Below are 27,689 nucleotides of genomic sequence, written 5' to 3' on the forward strand. Positions count from 1 at the left end.
TCACCTGTAAAATGGGGATGAAGCCTGGCAGCCTCACGTGGGACCACCTGATACCCCTGTCTCTCCCCCAGCGCTTAGAACAGTGCCCTGTACATAGTAGGCGCTTAACAAATACCAACATGATTATTACTCACTTCTCTGTGCCCCAGTGACCTCACCTGTAAAATGGGGATGAAGCCTGGGCGCCTCAAGTGGGGCAACCTGATGGCCCTGTCTCTCCCCCAGCGCTTAGAACAGTGCTCTCCACAGAGTAAGCGCTTAACAAATACCAACATTATTATTATTATTTCCCCAGCGCTTAGAACAGTGCTCTGCACAGAGTAAGCGCTTAACAAAGGCCAACATTATTAGCCCTGCCTGTCCTCGCTGGGGGTGGGGGGATGCCCCAAGTAAAGATGGCGGAGGCGCCGTCGGGCCCGAGGCGCCCCCAGCCAAGATGGCGGAGCCCTGCCGGGCGTCGCTTGCCCTCAACAAAGATGGCCGCCACACTTCCTGCTCGGGCCTTTCTCCCCCTGCAACCAAGATGGTGCTTCCGCTCCAGACCTAGTGACCGTCTGGGTCCAGTGTGCCGTGCCCTGCTTCTTTGCTGGAAGTAAGTAACAGGAGATTAGAAGCTGCGGGTTAGTCTCTTCTGGAGAAAAACCCTCCTGCAGCGTGGGGGCCCCTCTCTCCTGGGATGTGCCCTTTGATGACTACCTCTTCTGTGCTGTAATAATAATACTGGTATTTGTTAAGCGCTTGCTATGGGCAGAGCACCGTTCTAAACGCTGAGTAGTGACAGGGTCATCAGGTGGGCCCACGTGAGGCTCCCAGTCTTCATCCCCATTTTACAGGTGAGGGAACTGAGGCCCAGAGAAGTTCATAATAATAATGTTGGTATTTGTTAAGCACTTACTATGGGCAGAGCACTGTTCTAAGCGCTGGGGGAGAGACAGGGTCAACAGGTTGTCCCACGTGAGGCTCATAATCATCATCCCCATTTTATAGATGAGGGAACTGAGGCCCAGAGAAGTTCATAATAATAATGTTGGTATTTGTTAAGCACTTACTATGGGCAGAACACCGTTCTAAGCGCTGGGGGAGAGACAGGGTCATCAGGTTGCCCCACGTGAGGCTCCCAGTCTTCATCCCCATTTTACAGATGAGGGAACTGAGGCCCAGAGAAGTGAATAATAATAATGTTGGTATTTGTTAAGCGCTTACTCTGTGCAGAGCACTGTTCTAAGCGCTGGGGTAGATACAGGGTAATGAGGCTGTCCCACGTGAGGCTCCCAATCTTCATCCCCATTTTACAGAGGAGGGAACTGAGGCCCAGAGAAGTGAAGTGACTCGCCCACAGTCCCACAGCTCTCAAGTGGCAGAGGCGGGATTCAAACCCATGACCTCTGACTCCCAACCCCGGGCTCTTGCCACTGAGCTACGCTCCTTCTCTTCTGCTATGTAATGTCATGCCTGCCCACTCCCTATGGTTTATGATGCCTGCTAGGAAAACTGCGGGTCACACCAGGAATCAGATTGTTTTACTCCCTGCCCCCCAAGTGGGTGGACGCCAGGACTTTCCCCTTTCCAACCCAGGAGTAGTTTTTGCGTATTTTGAAGCAGCGTGGCTCAGTAGAAAGAGCCCTGGCTTGGGAGTCAGAGGTCCTGGGTTCGAATCCCAGCTGCACCACTTGTCAGCTGTGTGACTGTGGGCAAGTCACTTGACTTCTCTGTGCCTCAGTTACCTCATCTGTAAATTGGGGTTTAAGACTGGGAGCCTCACGTGGGACAACCTGATTATCCTGTATCTACCCCAGCACTTAGGACAGTGCTCTGCACATAGTAAGCACTTAACAAATACCAACGTTATTATTATTATTGTTATTTTGGAGGTTTATCCCGTCTGTATTGAAAACCGCGGTTAACCTGAGTGGAGATTCCTCTGCCCATTTACTAGGGGCTCTTTGTGTTCTGATTAATCCTATTAGGGGGAAAAAAAGGAGGAAGAAAAATGAGGTTTATTTGATCGTCTGTGTCAGCTGGTTTGCCTCCCCACATACAGAAATCCTCCCTCTCTTTCTCCCATGGCTCCTCAGTACCCTCTTCCAAACCACATTCAAAGAAAAAGAAGGCGAAGGAATCCAAATAGGCCTAACTTGCGGAACTGAGTCACCGGATGGGGTGACATTAGGTTGCTTTGACAGGGTGAGGTCCAGGGAGACAGACCTGTAACCTATCAATCAATCAGTCATATTGATTGAGTGCTTATTGTGTGCAGAGCACTGTAGTAAGCTCTTGGAAGAGTGCAATTTAACAGTATAACAGAATTGGTAGGCACATTTCCAGCCAACAATGAGCTTATAGTCTAGATACAGGCAATATAAATACAGATATATTAATAATAATAATGTTGCTATTTGTTAAGCGCTTACTATGTGCCAAGCACTGTTCTAAGCGCTGGGGCGGATACAAGGTAATCAGGTTGTCCTACGTAGGGCTCACAGTCTTCGTCCCCATTTTACAGATGAGGGAACTGAGGCCCAGAGAAGTTAAGTGACTTGCCAAAGGTCACAGCTGACAAGCGGCAGAGCCGGGATTAGAACCCATGACCTCCGACTTCCAAGCCCGGGCTCTTTCCACTGAGCCATGCTGCTTCTCTACGGATTGTACATAAGTGCTGTGGGAGGGGTGAATAGAGGGAGCCTGCTGAGTGATGGCAGTGTAAGCCCCTTGCTGTAAGGGAACGTGTCTACCAACTCTGTTGTATTTTTCCAAGACCTTAGTACAGTGCTCTACACACAGCGCTCAATAAGTGTAATTCATTATTATCATATGAGTTCAGATAAAACAAGCTTCCGACCCACTGTGAAACTAAAATATTGCAGGATTCATTCCAGGTCCTGTGTCAAGAATCCCTCGTATCCATCCCGTGTCAAGATCCATCGTATTGATTAAGCATTTAGTATTTGCAGAGCAATGTACTAAACACTCAGGAAAGTACAGTGCATCAATTGGTCATCGCAGTCCCTGCCCACAAGGAGCTTACAGTGCACAGAATGTGCCTTTATATGAATATGTCATAATGGAAAGTGATATCCTGGATTAATTTCCCCCCCGCTCTGAGCAGTGTTAACACTCTTGGTAAAGGGAGGGATGTTCAGTTAGTGGTATCTGACCCTTGCATTTCAAACTAAATAACCTGCCAAAAGGGATGAGGTTTATTTTGACCCCAGTTTATTCTTTTCCTGATTTGTTACACGACCAGTGTCTAATTTACCCATACTTCATTATTTGCTGGTATAAAGTGAACGTTAACATGGGACATATCCGTAGTCTCTGCTCTGCATTTAATGCATTCAGATATCTACAGATTAACTGGGACATTCAGGACCCCGTGAGATGATTTTCTTATGAACCAAGAAGCAAAATCTGTTCCTAGTCAGATGGGAATTAGAAACTGAAAAAAGATGTGTGCCTCATTTTGCCCAGAAAAATACTTTTTTTAAAATGGTATTTAAGTGCTTACTATGTGCCAGGCACTGTACTAAGAGCTGGGGTAATCAGGTCAGGCACAGTTTAGTCCCACATGAGGCTCACAGTTTTAATCCCCATTTTACAGATGAGGAAACTGAGGCAGAGAAGTGAAGTGACTTGCCCATGGTCACCCAGCAATCTGGCTGCTTCTCAGGGGAAAAAGGCTCTTTTTCTCAGCGGCTTAAAGGGTGTTGCCATTCTTTTCCCCTTTCTTCCCTAGAGCGGTATGGAGGCCAGAGACAAGCAGGTCCTGCGCTCCTTGCGGCTGGAACTTGGTTCAGAGGTGTTGGTGGAGGGACTCGTGGTTCAGTATCTTTACCAGGAAGGAATCTTGACCGAGAACCATGTTCAGGAAATCAAATCCCAGACCACTGGCCTCCGGAAAACAATGCTGCTGCTTGACATTCTTCCTACTAGAGGACCAAAGGCATTCGAAACGTTCCTAGACTCCCTACAGGAATTTCCCTGGGTAAGAGAGAAACTGGAGAAGGCTCGCAAGGAAGCCCAGCAGGAGACTCCCACAGGTAGGCTGGACGTCGGTTTGGCTCGGTGGCACGATTTGCCCGACAGCTGCGTTTAACTGTGACGGCTTGGATTTGGGGGTTTAGAGAGCTAGGGAGGTGGACCGGGTGGAAAGAAGGAATTAAGGCCAAGTGGGTGGTCAGTATAGAGGCAGGATGATGAGTGGAGACAGAGGAGGAGAAACTCCAGAGTGAGTAAAAATGAGACTTCTGTATACGACCAAGAATGAAGTCGACAGATCTGGCCAGCCCGTTTCTTGGACAGCTGCATTGCATTTCAACCCACACATTTCTGTGGGGGCTCCTGGGAGCCCCAGGATCTGGGCTGCTACCTGCTGTAAACCATACTCCAGATTAATACCCATGGGGCTCTGAAAAAGTTTGGTATTAATCCATTATTGCGTTGCCAACCGTGGAACACTGTGATGTTCACTGTTTTTGATACAAATCACGTCACCAGGAATTACAGTGCTATTACTATGGACATCTTAATTTGGCATGCAGAACACGGCTGTGAGTAGGGCCATGCGGGCCGAGATGAGGTAGTAGTAGGTTGTGGGTTCTAATTCTGGCTCTGTCACTTGTCTGCTGTGTGACCTGGGGCAAGTCACCTCACTTCTCTGGTCCTCACTAACCTCATCTATAAAATGGGGATTGAGGCTGCGAGCCCCACTTGGGACAGGAACTGTGTCCAAACCAATTTGCTTGTGCCCACCCCAGTGTTTAGTATAGTGCCTGGCACATGGTAAGTGCTTAACAAATACCATAATAATTATTATTATTGTTAATTATTATTAGTAGTAAGGGTATTTCTTAAGCATTTACCATGTACAGAGGACTGTACTAGTGCTGGGAGAGAATATATGGTCCCTGTCCCTCAGGGGGCTTACAGTCTGAGAGTAATAAATGCTTCATAGAGTGCCTCAGTAATAATAATAATAATAAAGATAACTGTGGTATTTAAGTGCTTACTATGTGCCAAGCACTGGGGTAGGTTTTAGGTAATCAGGTGGGACACAGTCCCTGTCTCACACAGGATGCTCAGTCTTAAGATGAGTACACTGAGGCCCAGAGAAGTTAATTGACTTGCCCTAGGTCACATAGCAGACACATGGCATTGCAGGGATTAGAACCCACCCTGCACCTAATGGGCACAAACTAAATAACATTTCTACTAGTACTAAAGGAGGTGTGGAAACCGGAAGGGACCTGGGAGACTGGTCACCCGGTCTCCTGAACGTTGGCCCCTGGGTTGCCGGGCCGCTGGCTGGAAGCGGCCTGTGTCCCAGCTCTGGTGACGGTTAAACCTGGGCAGATGTGGAGGCCCTCCGGGAAGACATGCCTGCACCTGTACCTTTTTTTTTTTTTTTAATGGTGTTTGTCACCTTGGCCTGCAGACAAGTATCAACCGTGGTTGTTTTTTGAGGCTCTTAAAGGTCTTTTGTTAGGAACCTGCCTTATTTTTGGTTGGCCGGTACCCCTGTAGTAATTCCCATTTCTGCAGACAATGTTTAGGGAGGGACTCTGATGGTAAACAGACTCAGTGTTCCCACCCCTTTGGGGACCATTGTTCAGTCCTGGCATGGACTGAGCCAGTCAAGAGGAGGAAGAAAGGCTATCTTACTTGGAGACTTAGGTGTTCTTTTGGGGCCTTCTGGGTTCTCCACTTTCTCCTCCTTCGCTTTGTCTTTATCTTCCTTTCCCATCTTCTTTCCTGACCGTGAGCATGCACACACACACACGTCCACACACCCACACATTCCTCCTTTGCACTTGTCCCTGCAGAGCCCTACTCTGTTGTTATTCTTGGGCTGCTGGGATCTCATCCAGCTGCCTCCAACACCTCCACCCCTGAACCCAGGAAGGAGAGCGGTGTTCACCTTTAGACTCCCTAAGACACATCTGGGGAGCTCAGAAGATGCTCGTAATACAGTCTTCTTCAGATAGCTCTATTTTGGGGCGTGTCTCAGAGGGCCCTCAGGCCAGAAAACATCCGGATGGGAAGAATAGACAGCAACCAAGCTGAGAGAATGTAGGGCACTTTGGACTCAGCTCTGCTAAGGGCGCTTTCAAGGAGAAGGGCCTCCAAGTCGGCCGTCCCTGTAGTCCGATGGGGTGATGACTGTTCTGAGAAGGGGAGGGAAGGAAAGGGCTACGTGGCCTCAAGGAGGAAACGGAATTAGCCTATTCTTTCCTAGGCCCAAGGAAAACAATATTCCGTAAGATCTTGGGTAATAACCGCAGTGATGAGGCTGCAGGCTCGTGGTAATCCATCGCCGTCGATTTACTGCCAGAGAAACACCCGATCCAGAGGTTGAGGGAATGGGTAGTGCTAAGCTTGATGGACACCTCGAGTACATCGAAAACTGTAAAGAGCACAATGTCCTTTCCTGGTAGCCTTTCTTGTTTGACTTGGCCATTCATCGTGGCAACATACAATTGGAAACATGGCAACAAGCAAACTGGAAACCAGGCCCTAGCACAATATTTAGTTTTCCGAATTTGAACGCTCTCTGGGACAACGAAAACAGTCCTTGTTTACCTCCTTTTTAAAAGTCGTGCTTTTGAAACCACACTAACTTTTATCCCTGATGCTGTTGTGAAAACAGGGACATCTTGGCGTGGACATTCTGGTTGTGGTTTTGTAGATGTAAAAAACATATTCATTTCAGGTCCACTCGAAGTGGGATCGGAAAAAAAGAAAAAAGGTCAGTTTTCTCCACACGTGGAGAACTCACCGGAGGTGAGGTAGGAGCAGGGAGGAGGAAGGATACCCCTGGGTTTGGAGTCAAGTGAAGAAAGCATTGTGAAATTAATATGAAATGTAATATGATTATGTTTAGCTAGTTCAGGGAAGTGATGCTTTTTCCAAAGATTGGCCACAGGGAATCGTTTATTTTGTTTGTTTGCTTGTTTTTAGGTCTGTGGGGCAGGCCAGGGGTCTGCATCGAATAAAGCCTCGCAGCCCAGAAAAATGAGTTTCGATTCCTAAATCTACCACTGAAAATATTTATGTTCTTTAGGCTTCCATTTGATTTTCCCAGTACCAAGTTACAAATGAAACTCATGTTTTTCAACATGACATGAAACTACTAAATAATTAATTAGTAGATCATAAGCTTAGTTTTTGAGGACTTTGTTTTGGTTTTAGGGATGAGGAAGAAAATAAAACATTTTGGAATAATTCCTAACAATATTTTTCCCATTAGGGAACCATAAAAAAGAAGTTGATACTTTGGTGTGAATTGTTTGATTGAAAAAGCACTACCAGTTGACCTAAAATGAGAAGGGCAGAGTTTGAATGGTGGGGATTTCCTCATCCCACACATGTAACTGTGTAATGACTGGGGCTGGAACAGCCAAAGAATAGCAGATCCTTTTAGAAAACTTTGGGAATATAATACTTGGTCAACTGTCCTCCAATTTATCATTCATTAAAGGCTTAAGGCACATTTTCCAGGATACTACACAGTCCTTGCCCAAATTGCAACTTCAAAAATGGTCTTAAAATCATTTACTTAGATATTATATATGGAAAAGATACTTGGGTTCTGAAGCATTTAGGGCGTAGGAAATTGGGCATAGCTATACATTCATGATTCCCTTTCTCTGAAGAATTTGCGTTTTTACTGGTGGCTTTATGTGCTTGCTTGTATGGATTCCAAGGTCACTGTATGCGTTCTGGTCCAAGAAACCACTCTGATGCTGAGCCAGACTCTTTTTTTAGACAATGCTGCTAGCTTACTTGCTCATCTTCTTCCTTGGGTTTAATTTTATTTTTTCTTTTCTTGGAATCTTCATGTTAGTTCAGAGACCTTATTTGGCAGTGGGTTCTGGTGCTTTTTGTCTCTTCTGTTTTTGGGAATACTTTTTTTTTTTTAAAGTGAAACATTGAGTTGCTTCTAAAACCAGAGCCTAAAAATGAGAATGATTGCTATTTTATTTTTTTTATGGTATTCGTTAAGTGATCGCTATGTGCCAGGTACTGTAGTTAGCACTGGGGTAGATGTAAGCAATCATATTGGACACAGTCCATGTCCCACATGGAGCTTGCAGTCTTAATGTCCATTTTACAGATGAGATGCTAAATGCTGGGGTAAGTACAGGACAGTCAGACCAGATGTGTCCCTGTTGTACATGGGGCTCACAATCTAAGAGACAGGAAAAGCTAGTATCTTATTTCCTTCTTTATAGATGAGACAGCTGAATCAGTCAATCAATCAGTGGTATTTAATGAGTGCTTACTGTGTGCAGAGCACTGCAGTAAGCCCTTGGGAGAACACAGTAGATGCCCAGAGAGGTTATGTGTCTTGCCTAAGGTGACATAGACCAGTGACAGAAGAAAGACTATTCCCGGCTCTCTTGACTCCCAGTTCTGTGATCTGAACATTAGGCCTGTCGTCCACCTCTTTGTAGATAAGTGTGAGGCCTGCTAGGGGTCATGGTGGCAATAGCTGGCTCATTGCCACTCCCTCAGATTTTCTTGGAGAGGCCAGTAAGTCTTTGCCATTCAGCGGCAGCATCCGACGCTGTTAGAGACTCAGACTTTAAAGAAATCCATTCAGAAAGCCAGATGCCTGATTTTTTTGTGCTAAGTGCTGACCATATGCCAGGCACCGTACTCAACCCTGGGGTCGTTATAAGAACATCGGGTTGGATACAGTCCCTGTCCCCTGTGGACCTCATAGTCTTAACCCCCATTTTAGAGAGGAGGTAACCGAGGCACAGAGCAGTGAAGTGACCTGCCCGAGATTACACGGCAGAAAGGTGGCAGAGCCGGGATTAGAAGGCAGGGCCTCTGATTCCCAGGTCCATGCTCTTTCTATTAGGCCCATGTTGCTTCCGTTACAGCCCGCCCAAGCCAAAAAGATTTTCAAGAGTATAGTAACTGGGAGAAGGTCACGGAGAAGAACGAAATCTCCCCCCAACCCATCCTGAACCTAAACAAAGGGCAAGGGTTGGGTTTTGTACAAGTCTTAAGCAGAGGCCTGGATTGTGCTTAGAGTTTGGCTCATTTTTTCTCCCAGGGGCCATGCTAGTGGGTGGAGAGAAATGGGAGGGGTTTGAAATCGGGGCCTGATTGAATCTCACCTCCTACCCCACCACCCTCATCAGTCCCTGCTCCATTCTGGGAAGGACTCAGATGGGCAGCACAAGGCCGTGGCAATTTTAGAACACTGGGAGGGCCACCATCATTCATTCAATAATATTTATTGAGCGCTTACTATGTGCAGAGCACTGTACTAAGCGCTTGGAATGATAAAGTCGGCAACAGATAGAGACAGTCCCTGCCATTTGACGGGCTTACAGTCTAATCGGGAGAGACAGGCAGACAAGAACAATGGTAATAAATAGAGTCAAGGGGAAGAACATCTCATAAAAACAATGACAACTAAATAGAATCATCATCATCATGGTGACTTCTGGGACTGTTGGTCTGAGCTGTGAGAAACTGGAAACTCTGCTGTTCCAATTGTCTGAATCATTGTTCTTGTCCTTTTTATACTTTTGTTTTAATCTCTTCTTATGAATCTTTCACCAACCCTTAAGCCTCCTCTATCACTTGCTCTTAGCGTGTGATTCCCCCAGGGGCCAGGAGCAGTGATTATGTATACCTTGCATACTTATTTCTTAGTGTTCTGCATGCTGTAGACAGTAGATAACTGTAACTTGTACTTCTCTGAGAAGCCTACTGAGAAATCCTGGGCCTGAAATCTTGACAGGGGGCTCGAGGAGGAGGAGAGACTAAATTTTCTCAATTTTCAGCTACTGATTGCAAGCTGTTAATTACAGGTCCCCGAGTTGGAGGAGTAGACAGATCTGACTCCCTGCCTGTCCTCAATAAATCATTCCTCTTAATCGATGGCCTGTGTGCTGAGCATTATAATAGGTACTTAGGAGAGTACAGTAGAGTTGATAGACACTAACCATACCCTTAAGGAGCTTGCAGTTTAGAGGGAAGACATTCAGATACATTCCGGATAAGGGAAATGGATCATCAATCAGCCGTATTTATCAGGCATATACAAAAATGCTCTGGATTTTGGGGTGGACAGATATAAAGTGCTTAAGGGGTACAGATCAAAGCATGTAGGCAAATAGGGAAAATGAGGGTTTAATCAGGGAAGGTGTTTTGGAGGAGGTGGGATTTAATAGGCCTTTGAAGGTTGGGAGAGAGATGGTCTGTTGGATAGGAAGCGAAAGAAAGTTCCAGACCAGAGGGAGGCCATGGGCACAGGGATGTTGGCGAGACAAATGAGAATGGGTTGCAGTGAGTAGGTTGGCATTAGAGGAGGGAAGCGTGCAGGTTGGGTTGTAGTAGGAGAGTAGCCAGGTAAAGTAGGAGGGGGAGGGCTGATTGAATGCCTTCCTTACAGCACTTATGTACATATCTAATAATTATATATGATAAATGATTTGTTTATATTAATGCCTATCTCTCCTTCTAAATTGTAAGCTTGCAGTGGAAAGGAAACATTTCTACCAACTCTGTTGTATTGCACTCTTCCAAGCGCTTAATACAGTGCTCTGCACATAGAAAGCGCTCAACAAATAGCTTCGATTAATACCATTAATGATGATGATGATTAAAGCTGACAGTAAGGAGTTTCTATTTACTGTGTAGTCCCCCCCGCGCCCACAACAACCCAGCTGCAGACATGACTCAGATTGGTCTGCTGAAACCCAAGAACTGAAACTTTATTTGTTAGCATTTCTCTGTGATTGAGATTTTGGTCCTGGAAATTTGTTATAGAGCAGTCCTATGCGATGAAAAGAATCTTGCACTTAGTGAGATTTTAAATTTCTGAATATGTCTTAATACTCTTTTTCTTTTCCCCATGGACACTTCTTCTTGAATTTGTTACAGTAGCAGGAATTGGCAAAGTTTCTTGTTAAATAGGTGGAACTCAAGATGTCTAAAATAAATGTGGTCTATGTCTCACTATCCAAAGCAACATTATTAGTAGAATTGAAAAGCAACTTGTCCTTTAGAAGATTGTTTTATCCAGTGCTTTTCAAAATCCATCTAATTTATCTGATTACAGTGCCTTCCAGACCATAAAAATAAAGCTTTCATTTCCCTGATGTTTTTTTTTTCTTTCTAAGAGATCATTTTGGAGGATTTTGGTAATATATTGGGTTGACATGTTTACAGAAATGGAATATTCTATTCTGTGGTTTTAATAACAGATGATAGCACTACATTTCATGAGAAGAATTTTCATTCTTGCTCCCACAAAAATGTTATAAAAGAATGGCAGCTCTTCTGTGCACTATTTATGGAGCTGATGAAATAATGCATCTGCTGGCAGCAAGCTGCTGTTCTTTCTAAGAACAGCAAGCCATGTGTCATGTGTCTACCCAGCAGGGATATCTTCCATTTAATTTTTTTAGATAGGTGAAATACTGTTTTTCTCTTTCTTAGGAATTCTGTTTCCCTTTTGAGGGTCTAATTTATGGGTGATTATTTGTGTTCATGTCTTCTGGAATGTTTTTAATTTGATGTTTATTGAGGCGTGAGCTGGATTCAATTTTGTGAGGGGCCTGGGTTGAACTTTATTGTTGGAGGCCAGAGAGAGAGAGAGTGTGTAGGGTGAAAGTGATAAGACAGGAGATCAATGGTATTTATTGAGCACTTACTCTGTGCAGAGCACTGTACTAAGCACTTGGGGAGTACAATGCAAAAGAGTTGGCAGACATGCTCCCTACCCACAAGGAGTCTAGAATGGTGAGACAGACACTGACATAAATAACAGATATGAACATAAGTGTTAAGGGGTTGAGAGTGGGGTGAGAATGAAAAGGAAGCTTTCATTCATTCAATCATATTTGAGTGCTTACTGTGTGCAAAACACTGCTGTATGCCTTATGTGTTTCTTGTGCTTGTACTCACTAGAGACCCTGCCTTAGAGTTTGAAGGTGTTCAAGAAACAGGAGTCCCAAAAATACTTGCTTGATTTCCATACCTCTGGGATTCAGAGGAAAGATAATTTTTTTTTAATGGTACTTGTCAATCATATTTATTGAGCACTTACTGTGTACAGAGCACTGTATAAAGCACTTGAGAGAGTACAGCGGGCACATTCCCTACCCTAAATGACCTTACAGCCTAGAGGATTAGACAGACATTAATATAAATAAAAAATAAATTACAGATATATATGTAAGTGCCCTGGAGCACATTAATGCTATGAGTTGCTTGTTAAGCTCTTACTTTGTGCCAGGCACTGTTCTAAGTGCTGGGGTAAATTCAAGCTAATCAAGTTGGATCCAGTCCATGTTCCACATGGGGGTCAGAGCCTTAATCCCTATTTTACAGATGATGGAACTGAGGCACAGAGAAGTAAAGTGACTTGCCCAGGGTCACAAAGCAGACAAGTGGCAGAGCCAGGATTCAAACCCTGGTCCTCAGACTCCCAGGTCATTGTTCTTTCCAGTGGGCCAAGCTGCTACTCCTAGCTTCAGTTTCCTCATCTGTAATATGGGGATTACATATCTGTTCCCTGTTTCCTTTGGACTGTTGAGCCCCAGATGGGACAGGAACTCCATCTAATCTAATCAACCTATATCTACCCCAGTGCTCTGTACAGTGTTTGGCACTTAACAATTACCATAGTTATTATCATTAATAAAATTATAATAATAACAGCAATATATTATCAATACATCATCAGCTGTTCTATTGTGGTGCAGTAAAACAGTTTAGCAAGTATCTGGACCCGGTTCTCGGAAGATCCTTTTTCATTTTCATGTACGTTCAAGCATGCAAGGCTCCTTGTAGCTACAGGAATGTTTGCCTTTATGTAATTTTAATAGGCAGCTGTGTTTACACTTGTCTTTCAATTTAAGCAGTACAAAGCATGTATGGTTCTTTTGAAGGCTTTCCCAGTGTGCTTAGGTGAAGAGCCCCAATGTACTTTTTCAAATATTAGGTTTTAACTGAGTAAAAGGAAATACAATATTTATAAGCAGTGTTAGGCAGTTTGCATTTTTAGTATCTATTTGTATTAATGTAATAAAGTGAACTTAATTCTTGCAAGAGATGCCAACCTGACAGTTCCTGGAAATGAAAATTGATTTTTTTTTTAATGGGATTTGTTAAGCACTTTCTATACGCCTGCCACTGTATGTAGCACTGGTTCAGATACAAGTTTGTCAGGTTGGTCACATTCCCTCTCCCACTTGGGACTCACAGTCTTTGTTCCCTATTTTACAGATGAGGTAACTGAGGCCCAGAGAAGTTAAATGGTTTGCCCAAGGTCACACAGCAGACAAGGGACCGAGCTGGGATTAGAATCCAGGTCCTTTTGACTCCCAAGTCCATGCTCTATCTTCTACAGCGTTGCTCAGTGGAAAGAGCCCGGGCTTGGGAGTCAGAAGTCGTGGGCTCTAATCCTGGATCCCCCACTTGTCAGCTGAGTAACTTTGGGCAAGTCACAACTTTTCTGGGCCTAAATTCCCTCATCTGTAAAATGGGCATTAAGACTGTGAGCCCCACTTGGGACAACCTGATCACCTTATATCCCCTCCCCCAGCGCTTAGAACAGTGCTTTGCACATAGTAAGCACTTAAATACCATCATTATTATTATTATTACTAGACCACACTACTTCTCTTGTTTCTGGCATCAGGGCAGTGAGAGCACAAGCTGAGTTTTCAAAATACTACTGCCCCCATTTCATCAGTGGAGAACTGAAAACTTAGATCTTTACTGAATTTGACGTGTTGTACAGTCCTGCCCAAGTTGGAAATCCACAAGAATAATAATGATAATTGCGATATTCATTATGTACTTACTATGTGCCCAAAGATCAATCCATCAGTGGTATTTATTGAGCACTCACTATGTGCAGAGCACTATCCTAGGGGCTCACTATGTGCAGAGTACAATAGGTAGACAGAGTACATGGGGCTCATAGTCTGAGAGGGAGAGCTCATATTGAATCCCCATTTTACAGATGAGAAAACAGGCCCAGGGTGGTTAAGTGAGTTGCCCAAGGTCACGAAGCAGGCAGATTAGAACCCAGGTCCTCTGACTCCCAGGTCCATGATCCAGACCTGACCCAGTCGAACACTGGACTACAGTCACCAAGCAGGATTTGGGCCAAGAGTGAGCCTGGGCCAAACTGCAAGTGGGTCCAGGTTTACTTCCAGATTGAGCTTCCCCTTGGTTGGGGTTGGGTCTTGTGGTTTCCAGTAGCCCATGGGATAAACCTGCACGTGTGGAGCCAACCCAATTACTCAGCTGCATCACAGCCCAACTTCCCAGTCTGGAAACCCCAAACAAGGTGGGTACTCGGAAGAGGAGGGAGCTCTCCTCAGCCCAACCTAAACCCAGTCAGCTTTGATTTTGCACTGAGTCTGATCCAGCTCCTGGGCTCATGGCCCATGGGTTAGGCCTGGCTCATGCAGGGCCCTAACTAATGTGGGAATTCTTGGGTGAAACTTGTTGAGCGACATTAAAAGGTTGCATTTCTTCATGCATAAAGACATGATAGTGCAGTAAATCTGACCATAGGAATCTCAAAGGTTTTCATCCTGATTTTTTTATCAGTTGTGTGAAGTATTATAGGGTTAAGGGTTTGTCATGCTTTGTTAGTACCAAGGAAGTTCTGCTTTCAATCTCAATTTGGTCTTTCAGTCTCCTGTGCACTCAGTAAGTGCTCAATAACTACAGTGAATGAGAGGTATTTTAGCCTTTTCTTTTTATGGGAAAATTTGAGTTCTTGTTGTGTTAGTGCTAAAGACTACACGTAGGTGAATGAGACACAGGGAATCTGGAAACAGCAAGAGGACATTTGGTGCTATGCAGTTCGGGGAAGGTTAGTAAGTGTACAACCCTAAGGTTTTAATTCAGATTTTCTTATCAGTTGTGCCAAGTAGGATAGCGTTAAGGAAATAACATTCTCTGTTAGTAAAAAGGAGGTCTGCCTTAAATCGCAATTTGGTGTTTCAGGCTCCACGATGAACTGTGTCGCTGATTGTTGGGGGGCAACAGTGGAGAGATTCAGAGAGACCTATAGAAATGCTTTTCTCCAGTGACTTTTTCCGTAACATTCAAATCTGTGATGGAATTGGAGACCTCTTCCCAAAACAAATAGTAGAGCGCATTAAGAGAAATTTTCAAAGTGCTTCTTAGATTATATAACTTGGATTTTCTCATTTCTTTTGTGGTTTACTTTTCATACCACCCATTTCAGTTTTCATCTAAACTTTTGGACTTCAAGTGATTGGCAAATATTTGATGACTTTTAAAACCTGAGTAAATGCCAACTGTCATGTGGCTTTTGGGTAGCTTGATTTCCCCACCGCCCAAAAAATTATAGTTTACTCTGAGTCCCAAGTCACCAGAATGCTGTCTCGATTGGGCCAACTCTTAGGTGGCAGGGGTGCTGGGAAAATGGGACAGCGACTGTGTCCAACCCAATTTACTTGGGTCTACCCCAGCGCTTAGTACCGTGACTGGCACATAGTAAGCGCTTAACAAATACCACAGTTATTTAAAGTGGTGGGGAGGATACTGAGAGGTACCCAATCAGTGGTATGATTTTCTAGAACTTCCATAGCACTTGAAGGGGCACTGAAGATGTGGGTCTGTTTGAAGGAAGAGGGGAAGGAGCCATCAGCTAGAGAGCCAGTGAAGACAGTGGTTAGGGAGGGAAGAAGAGGGGTCATGATGGTCTTTAGAAGGAGGAAAGGGTTGTGGTCGGAGGGGTTAGGTTTTGAAGGCAGAGAGGAGACCCCCTCTTGAATGACTGCTGCAGAGGCTGAGAGAGTGGAGGTGGGAGGAGGAAGCAGCTGGGGAGGTGAGGAGAAAAACGGAGGGAAATCACGCCCTATTCGTTTCTGTGTTGGCAAGGGTGAGAGAGAGGGAGATGGGGTCCCTGGGGATAATTGTAACTGTGCTATTTGTTAAACACTTAATATGTACTAAGTGCTCTGGGATAGGTACAGGTTAATCAGGTTGGACCCAGCCCCTGTCCCACTCGGGGCCCCCATTCTAAAGGGGAGGGAAAACATAGATTGAATCACCATTTTACAGTTGAGGAAACTGAGGCTCAGAGAAACAAATGGGATGGTGATGATTAAGGTATTTGTTAAGCTCCTATTTTGTGTCAAGCCCTGTTCTAAATGCCAGGGCAGAAGGAGGTAATCATGTCGAAAGCAGGCCCTGTCCCGCCTGGTGCTTACAGTTTAGGATCAGCAGTGATGAGGATTGGCTTGGTGTAAAATCTGTAAAGTGACTCGTCTACTCTTTCTTTTCCATAACTCTGTGTCCTATAATTATTAAACCAGAATTTGGCAAGCTTCATTTTAATTCACTTCAGAAATGTACTAAATCATTTTAACTGTTTTGTCTAAGATCACTCAGGAAATGAAGTGAGACCGTTTCATTGCTTTAGAACATTTTCACACCTGAAGGGTAGTCCGAGAGCCAAATGTAGGTTTTGGCTTCTAAAATTCTGGCCCCAGTTGCCTTCTCTTGGTAATCTGATGTGAGAACAAAACCAATGACCTACAGATTCTGACTTTGCTATTTTCCGACAGGCAATTTCTGTTCATTTTCCGAGAGCAGCCAAGTGTCAAGCAAATGGCCCTTAGAATTTCATCTGATTTGAATTTTGAATGCTGGTGCTTGAAAAGCTATGGAGCCCCAAGTCGTATCACTGTAAAATTATTTGCAAATTAATGTATTTGTGTGTGTGTGTTTGTGTGTGTGTGTGTGATGGCGGCGAGGATGGTGGCGGTAGGAAGGTGAAAGTTGAGCCAGAATTGCGTTCTTTTTGTATGCCTTTTTAAACTCTGGTTTTTGCAAAATGTACAGGAACTCCAGGAACTTTCAAGAATGAGAAAGTGGCAATTATTTAGATAGACCTTTTAGAGAAGGATGACATTAAAGCAAACATGTACAATGTAATAAAATTGTCAATAAAATGTAAGGACTTGCTGGGGCCTTAAAGTATTTTGTGATGCAAATACAAATAAAGCATTCTATTTCATTTTTTTTTTGTTGCCATAGATAAGATTCCTGATTAGGCCAAATCCCCCTTTCTTAATTTCCCTATTGCTTAATCTTGCCCCCTTCTCACGTTCAGCTCCCTTATACCCTTCCTGGGCACTCCTGGATCATCTTTCTACTCTCAACAAACACTTTTCTATTCGTCTGTGATGAGAGGAAAAACCAGAGTGAAAAGTGGGTTACCCCTTCAATCTCACATGTAATTAGGAAACAGAAGGGGAAACCCAGAGCTATGGAGAGTAGATTTCAAACAAAGGAGTGAAATTTTGTTACATAAATGATCATCATATATGGTGTCTTGCCCATCTTCTTTTTGCCTTCCTCTTCCTCTTATCTATGCTTCTTTTCAGACAAGCCTTGAAACTCTTGGATTCTTGAGGAGTAGGAGGAAGGTTTAAGAGATTGAGAGGATTTATTTTGATGATGAAATGACTGAGGCAGTTTACCCTAAGTGTGTAAGAGAGAGAGAGAGAAGTATGCACATTTTCTGCCCCTGTCCTAAGATGATGCATAAGTTGGCACACTTCCATGTGTGAGGGGACTACCTGCAAATGCAGATATGTAACTGAAAGTCCCTTCCATTCATTCTTCATTCAATCGTATTTATTGAGCTCTTACTGTGTGCAGAGCATTGTACTAAGCACTTGGAAAATTCAGTTCGGCAACAGGTAGAGACAATCCCTACCCAACAACAGGCTCACAGTCCAGAAGGGAGACAATCCATTCATTAATCCCCCACAAGATTGTCTCCTGTTTTACTTATGTGTTTGCTATATTTAGTGCTATTACTGTTTTTGTTTTGACTCTTTTTGTCTTAGGAGCCTCTGGAAGTCTCAGTTCTCAAAAAGCCACTCCTAATTGGAATAATAATAATTGATATTTGTTAAGCATTTATGTGCCAAACACTGTACTAGGCAGCAGGGTAGGTACAACATAACTAGATCAGTCATTTTATAAATCTTCATCAATCCCCTGTGAAAGTAGGTAGAGGACAAGGATGATCATTGGGGACAAGAATCCTCATGCCAAAGGAAACCGAGGCAAGGACAGGTAGGTGAATTTCTAGTGATTTAGGAGTCCTCTAGCAAGAATTGAGAACAATTTCCTGGGGCCTCATTTCATTGACCAGCCAGGGTGCAACTAGTCAGATGAAACAGTCTGTCTACAGCAATCTCATCTGCTCCACGGTTGGGTTGATTCATGTGCCTTTACTTGTGAGGAAACAAACGTTCATAGAATTATAAAATCCAAAGGGATTTTAAGAAATCATCTGTTCAGTTGTCTGCCCCCAGCCAGAACTATATTTAAACACTTCTTGTCAGATGAAAATTTATCCTATTAATAAAGAATTTCTGAGAAGATCCCACAATTTCCCATAGTAACCCTCTTCATGGGTAAAAATTTTCATTATCAGGAAATGTCTTCTTGTTGCTATCCTGAATTTTCTCTCTGCAGTTTAAACCCATTTCCTCTCTTTCTATCCTCAGAGAAGGTGCAGGTCAGCTGGCCACTGTCCTCGAGCCTCTGAAGTCACATTACTGGCCACCAGGCAGAATAATCCCAGTTCTTTTAACCTATCCTTGATAGTTCTTATTTTTCCAGATGATTAATTGCCTTTCTGGCTCTCCTCTAAATTCTCTCTGTTCCTCTGAATCCACTGTGTTCCTCGTTCCCAGTTGAATATTTACGTGGTACAATTTCTTTTGTGTAAATGGAAGAAAAACCTAGCACAGCTCAAACGGTAAAAGGTACAGTATTTCTATTTATTCAACGCGGTGCATAATTCGATAAGCTTATACACACTTTTACTTTGATGTTAGTCTTTTCAGACCCAGAGCTGTGCAGGGTTAGGGTACAGAGTCCAGGACTGGACAAAGGAGTAATGAAGGAAATACACTGTGTAAAGCACAGATCACACTCTCTGACCACAAAAATCTAACAGAGGAGGCAAACTAATACCAAGTACAATGGGCAGATTTTATCGTCGTCCTTGTTATCATACTTTATTTGGGTCCTAAAGGAGGCAGTTGAGAAGAAGAGGCCTTCCCAGACTGAGCTTCCCCTTTTCCCTCTGCTCCCTCTGCTGCCTCTCTGCCCCCCACCTTCACCCTTCACCTCCGCCTCACCTCCCCTCAGCTAAGCCCCCTCCTACCCTTTCTCTCTGCTCTTCCCCCTCTCCCTTCCCCTCCCCTCAGCACTGTGCTCCTCTGCTCATTTGTATATATTTTTATTACCCTATTTATTTTTGTTAATGAGATATACATCTCCTTGATTCTATTTATTGCTATTGTTTTTGTCTGTCTGTCTCCCCCAATTAGACTGTAAGCCTGACAATGGGCAGGGATTGTCTCTATCTGTTGCCGAATTGTACATTCCAAGTGCTTAGTACAGTGCTCTGCACATAGTAAGCGCTCAATAAATACTATTGAATGAATGAATGAAAGAAGAACCTTTGAAAGGTGCTTGTGTTAGCCCCGGGTGCCATGACAGACACCCGGGGCTGCCAACATCGCACGGCAGAGCCACCCTCGGGCCACGAATATGTTGTTGTTATTAACGAGTGCCGTCGAGTCATTTCCGATTCATAGTGACTCTATGGTTATATTTTCTCCAGAACGTCCTGTCTTCTGCCGTAATCTGTAACCTTGCTAATGGTTCCACGAATATGAGATGCCTGAAATTCCTAGTCAGGACCCATAAGGTTGGTTTTAGCCCAGCTGGGCAGCCCTGAAGCCACCACCCTCCCTCTTCTCCCTCTCACTCCTCACTGGCCCCCACTGTGTCCTCAGACGGGATTAGGGGCACCAGGTGATGCTTGTGGACAGCTGTGTCCTGGAGCAATGAGGGGTAGTGGCTGAGGGTCGAGAGAAACTCCAATCAATGGTATTTATCGAATGCTTGCTCTGTGCAGAGCACTCTGTTAAACGCTTGGAAGAGTACAGCGCAAAGCAGTCGGTAGATGTGATTCCTACCCTCAAGGAGCTTACAGTCTAGTGGGGGGCCTGTAGTGCCGAGGCCTAGTGGTTGGAGAACAGGGAAGTCAGTGGTGAACAGCAGTGTAGGAAGAGGTAAATCTTCCCCTTTCCCACCGTGACCCCATTTCTTCTACTTTCTTGCTCAATCCCACCTTTTCCCCTTCCCTTTTTTGTATATCTTCTTTCCTCTTCCTCCGTTCTCTTTTTCTTACTCATTTTCTCTTCTATCCCTTCCTCTTCTCCCTCCTTTTGTAATTCCCTTTTGTCTCCTATTTTTCTGTCTTTCCCTTTACCTTTTTTCTTCCTTTCCCTGTTCTTCTTCCTCCCTCTCCATCTCAGCACCCTTTAAAACTCCCCCTTTTTGATCTGAGCCTTCCCCTCCTCCACCTACCTCCACAGGTCATCTTACTTTCTGAATTCTGCCCTCAGCTATACTGCTCTTTAAGTGTCTCTCGTTATACAAAATTCAAGTTCCATTTCCTGCAGGAATGCTTGACTTTGCACTTTTCCACACTGGCAGAGGTGGAAGGGTTTAGATGCAGGAAATTTCTCACATTTCCAGCCTGGTTGGAGATTGTGAGGCACTGAGCTCTCTAAAGAGTTTCAGATTCAGGTTTCATATCCCCTGATTGGAATTGCAATCCCGATTGCATTCTGAGATATCGTAGAGTCAATGGTGGAGGAGCAAGGTGAAGTGGATGGTATTCCCTAGCACGAGGAACCATCACAGCCCTCTTAAATATGTAAAGAAAGAAACAGAGGGACAAGAAGATTCAAGTGCCTATACTTCCCTAATTATGCTAGCTTCAGTAAACTCACAAATTTATTATTCAGATAAATAATGAATAAATGTGCATATCCATAATTTATTTATTTATGTTACTGTCTCCTCCTCTAGGCTGTAATCCTGTTGTGGACAGGGAATATGTCTGCCAACACAATTATATTGTTATATTATACTCTCTCAAGTGCAGAGTACAGTACTGTGCACAGAGTAAGTGCTCAAATGCAATTGATTCACACACTTTCATAAACAGACAGGGACATTTCTATAATTGCACAAGCATCTCTCAACTCAGAAACTTTCTTGGGCACGAGCAAAATATTCACAATTCACCTTGTGGTCAGAGGAAACCTTAGCGAGCTAGATGAAAGTCAGGGAGGAAGGCAAGAAAGTGAGGACTGAAGCCTTCCCCTCATGAGTTTATAAGCTCTGTCCTTCCTACTTGCTGATTAGGTTTTGTCCCTCCAAGACCTTTCCAGTCTTCCAAGAGTTTCTGGGAAATAATAATTTTACAGATGAAGTAACTGAGGCCCAGAGAAGTGAAGTGACTTGCCCGAGGTCACACAGCAGGCAAGTGGCAGAGCCAGGTTAGAATCCCTATCCTTCTGACTCCTAGGCCCGTGCGCCATATGCCATGTATACAACCCTTAATAAATGCCACTATTATTAATTTTGTTTTGTTACCGAAACTTAATTTTTTCAGCTATTCGAATTTGCCTACATCAAGATACCTGGCCAGTTTGGATAACCAGTAATTGACTAATTGCCTTCCCCTCGAATCTCAAGTCTTGTGCCAAGCTTTAAAGAATTTCTCAGCAGATGTATGGCTCACTTTCCCAAGGAACCAGTAAATTTTGCATCCTACAATTTGTAATTTTTTATCAAATGTCACCAACCTCTCTATAGCAAAAGAAATATCCCCTGTTGCCACCAATGTATTCATCAGGAAACAGACTGTGAGAATTATAGTGGGTCATTTGCTTTAAGGTTTTAGATATAAATTACATATGCTTATTAAGGTGGAAAACTTGCTTTTACTACTGTGTATGATTGTTGTGGGATCTACCAAGTGCCTTGAACTTCAGGGAAGACACTTTCTGCTGGGTAGTGTTTTCCTCTTAAAGTAAAAACCTCAGGAACTGAAACTTGGAATTTGGAATTTTTGATATTCCACATGATTGAACTCTTTGATATTCCACACGATTATGTCTATACTTCTAGGATAAACTTAGCTTATCTGCTCCTCTTCCAGGGTCTCAGGGGTAATCATACCCCATTCCTTGGATGGGCTTTTTTTAAAAAACAAAAAAACTGGTATTTAAGTGCTTAATGTGAGGAATCTGATTCAACAGCTTTAACTGTATATTCATTCCTCACCGTGGTGGAGTGATGGTAAATCTGAACTCATATTCAGGAAAAAAAGGGTGGTGAAATGTGATTTCACGTGGAATTCTTGGGAGATAAAGGGCAGTCAATCGATCAATCTCTGATATTTACTGCACTCCTGTTATGTGCGGAGTACTGTACTAAGTGCTTGGTAGAGTAATAATAATATATAATAATGATGGTATTTGTTAAATGCTTACTATATGCCAAGCACTGTTCTAAGCACTGGGAACAACACAAAAGAATTAGCAGACACCTTCCCTGCCCAGGGTAGTATGGAAAAGTGGTGCTCTTGAATGCTCCATGATTCTCTCATTGTGGAATTGCTTTGGCTTCTTTCTGTGGGACAGGGAGAGGCTGAGGGAGGGTGAGGGAGAGGATGTGGCAGACAGGGCTAGCTCTAAATCGTACCAAACTTCTGGGTCTGAAATGAATGAGACTAGGATTTGAATTGGTTTTTCTAGAACTTCTGGGTCGAAAATTCCTCATTCCCCTTTTTCCAGAGCTCTTGGCTTTAGACTCTAAGAGTCTCAGAAATGTTTCTGACTTTTCTAGCTGCCTGATAAAATTGGATGTTAAATTCATTTAACCTAGAACCAGCAGTATTTTCTTTCCAGGATTGTGATTAAGCAGAAGACAAGAAGAATGAGCTTCCAAATGATTTAATTCTTGGTCACACGCAATTCAAACCTATGCTGTGACTTTTGATTTAAGGCAACTTTTCTTTGTTTGCAGTCTTATTCTTGTGATTGATTCATAGGAATTATGATTCATCAGTCACTCTGCTGATTTCCTGTTATGTGAGCCAGGTCCTGGGCAAAAGCATCCAGTGGGTTCAGAGCATAACCTTGGATGGTACTTACTATTTTCTCAAAATGTTTTTTGGGAAAGAGCCAACCAAGCAATTTTGGGCCAAAAATGTTATTACGTGTACTAGATCACTCAAAGGTTTGGTCTTTGGACTATTTCCTGGATGATTTTGAGGGGTCCTGCTGTCAGAAGGGGATTTGACCACTAATTTTCACAAGCAGAATAACCTATTGCTTTCAAACTCCTCAGATTTCCTTTAGGCTTACTCTGATTTCTGCTTATTCCCATGGCTAGCGAAATGAATACTGAGCTGAAGTATGGAGGCCTGATTTTTGACAAAGTCTCTTACCACCTCAAAAATTCACCAGTGGGTGACATCATTTCTTCTCCTTTAGGTCCCTTCTCTTTAGCTTGCTCCCCAGTTCTTCCAAATTGACACCTCCAGCTATTCAGAACAGCTGCAGATCAGTTTCTGAACTGTCAGTGGGCGTATCTAGGATGACTGGGTGATAACTTCTGAGCTAGTGGATACCTTAGCTCAAATGTTGCTTGGGATCCGTGTATATCCCGGGGTGGTGGTGGTAAAATAAGGGGTGGGGAGGGCATTTGGGATAGGTTGGGCAAGGAGATGGGAGACGATTTAGAAAGTGATGATGTAGACAAGCGGCATGGCTTAGTGGTTAGGACAAGGCCTGGGAGCCAGAAGAACCTTGCTACTAATCCCGGCCCTGCTGCTCGCCTGCTGTGTGACCTCGGGTCAATCAGTAAGTGCTCAAAAAATACAATTGAATGAAGGAATACAAGCTATTCAGGTTGGACACAGTCCCACCTAGGGTTCACAGTCTTAATCCCCATTTTACAGATTCTACTTAGACTCTGACCCCATGTTGGATAATGGTAATGTTTCTTGTGAGCATTAGGTGGATGCAGAGTACTAAGCGCTTGGGAGAACGCAGGGTAACAGAGGTGGTAGACATGTTGGTAGATACAAAGCTGCCTATATCAATTTTCTCAAACCGCATCCTGCGCACATCACTCCACCCCTCAGAAACCTCAAATGGTTGTCCATTCCTCTGGGCTAACAAGAAACTCTCAGTCATTGGCTTTAAGGCACTCAATCAGCTCTCTCCTTCCTAATTATCCACTTTGTTCTCCCACTCCAACTCAGCTGGCTCATTGTCCTCTGTTCCATCACTGACCTCTTGCTCATGCCTTCCTCCCTGCCTGGAGCTCCCTCTCTCCCTTCAAATGCAACAGACTACCGCTTTCTGCATTTTCAAAGCCCTTCTGAAATCACCTGACTAAAGGAGACCTTTCCCAATGAATCTCTAACCTCATTTTATAGTCCCCAGCTGCCACTTTAGCACTTTCCTGCAAGCAGGTAAGTACTCTCCACCTCCCATTCCCCTTACCTACCTAATTTTTTCTGCTCTGTTACTTAGGCCCTAACTCATGAACAGATCTCCCTCACGTTCTTCGTTCTACTTGTAATTTATTTTCATGCCTGTCTTTCCTGCTGGACTTTAATATCCTTGAGGAGGGTGGGGATTATGTCTACTAATTTGATGTGCTTTCCAAACTCTAGTACAATACTGTGCACTTAGTAGTTACTTAAAAAAAATGACACTGAAATCCACAAAATACAATAGAGGCAAAGCAGAAGTAGCAAAGGCAATGAATTCAGATTGCAGAAATAATATTTAGATAATTATTACAGAGGTGTTCGAAAGAGCTAGAGTGATTGGAGAGAGCAGCCAGGAAGGGTGACCTGAACAAGTACACGTAGTTTTTCTGGAACACGATGGTTACATTCTTGACCATCCCCACATTACAGAAAGCTTATGTTATAGTGTGCGCCTTGACAGATGCCGCATGTGGGCACACAGCTGTTTCTTCCGACAGCGCATCGCATTCTATCCAGTTCTAGCTAGACGTGCTTTGTTAGCAGAACATAACTTAATTCCACAACAGAGTTCTACCCAAAATGCCGAGTGAAAACGTTTGTAATGGGAGTAAGAGAAGCATTGTGCCCAAGTGGGTAGAGTATGGCCTGAGGAGTCAGAAGGATGTGGATTCTAATCTTGGCCCCGCCAATTGTCTGCTCTGTGACCTTGGGCAAGTCACTTAAAATCTCTGGGCCTCAGTTACCTCATCTGTATAATGGGGAGCGAGACTGTGAGCTCCATGCGGGACAGGGACTGTGTCCAACCTGAAAAATTTATATCTACCCCAGCGCTTAGTACAGTGCCTAGCACATAGCGCTTAAATGCCACAGTTGTCATTGTTATTATCTGTACAGTCAGTTCTGCCGTAATACAAGGGCTGTGTTCCTGAAGAACTGTACAGTCAAGATTTAGTAGCCTTAGTTTTCAACACATATTTTGGCTAGATCTGGGATTAGGAAAGGTCTTCTGAGATTGTGAGACTTGGCTTAGTGTGTCATTTTTTTGGAAGACACTGCTTGAGTAGGTGCCAGAATGGGTGAGTTCTAGAGTGTGCATTTTTCTGAACGCAAACTTTCACTGGGACGTTAACATCCCGTTTGAGGAGAATTGGGTGTTCTGTATGCCTCGACCGATGCCACGTGGCTGGGCAAACATTTCTTCTGACATTGCGTTGCACTGTATCCTGGCAGTTGTCCTTGTGGGAAGATCGGTCCCTAATTCTTCAATATTGTCCTGTCCAAAACTTGTGAAGGAAGCACACTTTATAAGACTTTCTAAATGCAGTCAGCCCTAACCGGTGATGAGGCAGGCAGTCAGAGGCAGGACACTTGGGAATTTTGACCCCAAATTCATTCAGTCGTTTTTATTGAGCAATTCCCTGCCCACAACAATAATCCCAGCTCCACCACTTATCAGCTGCGTGACTTTGGGCAAGTCACTAATGTCTCTGTGCCTCAGTTACTTCATCTGTAAAATGGGATTAAGATTGTGAGCCCCACATGGGACAACCTGGTATCTACCCCAGTGTTTAGAACAGTGCTTGGCACATATTAAGTGCTTACCAAATGCCATCATCATCATCATCATTATTAATACCTAGGCAGCCCACACTAGCTAACTACCAGAGGCCCAGTAACACTCCCCTGAAACTTCATGATCAGCTGTGGATCATCTCCGTTACCGGCCCTGAAAAGATGCCCCCTTCCTTGCCCTCTCCGCTGGTCCACGGGGCCATTCGGAAGGCCTCAGAGCCGTGCGCTGCCTTTGTGCCGGGCCCGGGTATTACATCCCTCCATCGTGGTTGGGGCCCGGACTCCAGGGCAGGTAGGGCAGGCGTACTCGGGTATGGGTGGGCGTTTCCTCCCACCGTCCTCCGAAGTCCACCTAACAATAGTAACGAGGCGGCGGCCAATGGTTTGAGCTGGCAAGTACCGCGTGGCTGAACAAACACAATTCTGTAATTAGATCCGTGCAGAAGCATTTCGAAATGGATTCCGTTGGTCGGTAAGTGGCATGGGGCAGGGGTGGGGAGAGTGTGAATTTGGTGGAATTGAACAATCCCAGCCCTGGGCACATGCATTGGCTCGCTCCATGACACCCTTGAGCTGCATTTGGTTGCATTCCCAATTTCGGCCAATTATTTATAGCGTTGCAGCCGCGTGGAACTGGGCTTTCTCTAGTTAGTAAACAATGGAGAGTGGGGAACGCTGGGGTGGGGAGGGGTTTAACCAGGCTCACCTCTCATCGCTGCCATGTTGGGAAAGAGAGGGGCTTTGGCTCTAGAATAGGGACCTGCCTGACAGAAGTGCTTTCCCCCACCCCCACCCCAGGATCTGCAGGGTGATTTGTTTTCTCACCTCCTCTTGTCACCTCTTCGGACCAATATTCCTCCTGGGAGGAGAGAAGACTAACACTTTCCCTTCGTAGAAGTGGGGATGGGGAGTGATTTTCCCCAGCTTCTGCAAACTTCTAGCCAGCCATCCAACTAATTAATCATTCAGTTTCTATTTATTGAGCACCTACTTTGTGCAGAACACTCTATTACATGCCTTGAGAGACTACAGTAGAACTGATAGGTGTAATCCTTGTCCTCAAGGAGTTTACAGGGAGATGGACACTAAATTACAGGTTGGAGGAAGAAGGGAAAGGGGATAGTACTTGAGCTTGTGCTTAAAATGCGTAGTGTGTAAGATTACGCACCAAGCACCCCCAGAGGTGGTGCAGAAGTGTTGAATGGGAGGTAGAGGGAATATTAGCAGGGGAAACTAGAAATTAATTGAAGAAGGCTTTCTGAAGGAGATGTGAATTCAGAGGAGGGGCTTGGAAAAGGCGAGGGTAGTGGTCTGTCAAATTTGAAGGGGGAGGGAGTTCTAGGCAGTGGGGAGAGTATGAGCAGTATTTATGTACCTATCCATAATTTATATTAATGCCGGTCTCCCCCTCTAGAGTGTAAGCTCGTTGTGGACAGGGAACGTGTCTACCAACTCTGTTATACTGTACCCTCCCAAGTGCCTAGTATGGTGCTCTTCACACAGTAAGTGCTCAATAATGACAGTTGACTGATTGATCGACCAAGAGATGGTTGACGGGAAAGATGAGAATGAGGAACAGTGAAAGAGCTATCTTGAGAAACCTGGTTGTGCCCTGGAGGGGAGGGGAGAAGAGAGTCAATCAGTAAGAGGGAGGAGCTGGTGGAGTATTTTGGAGGCAGAATGGGCCAGCATTGAAGATCTT

General features: G+C 44.3%; 1 protein-coding gene across 1 annotated transcript in view; it reads left to right on the forward strand.

The window, feature by feature from the left end:
- The first annotated feature begins 494 nt into the window (after positions 1-494).
- CRADD (CASP2 and RIPK1 domain containing adaptor with death domain) overlaps positions 495-27,689 on the forward strand; it is a 126,822-nt gene continuing 99,627 nt past the window's right edge. The window contains exons 1-2 of the mRNA XM_001511535.4: positions 495-592; positions 3,734-4,037. Of these exons, the coding sequence (XP_001511585.1) occupies positions 3,740-4,037 (298 nt within the window). The 5' untranslated portion in view covers positions 495-592; positions 3,734-3,739. The remainder of the gene's footprint in view (positions 593-3,733; positions 4,038-27,689) is intronic.

The sequence above is a fragment of the Ornithorhynchus anatinus genome, chromosome 14 (assembly GCF_004115215.2).
Source record: "Ornithorhynchus anatinus isolate Pmale09 chromosome 14, mOrnAna1.pri.v4, whole genome shotgun sequence".
NCBI classification, from domain to species: domain Eukaryota; kingdom Metazoa; phylum Chordata; class Mammalia; order Monotremata; family Ornithorhynchidae; genus Ornithorhynchus; species Ornithorhynchus anatinus.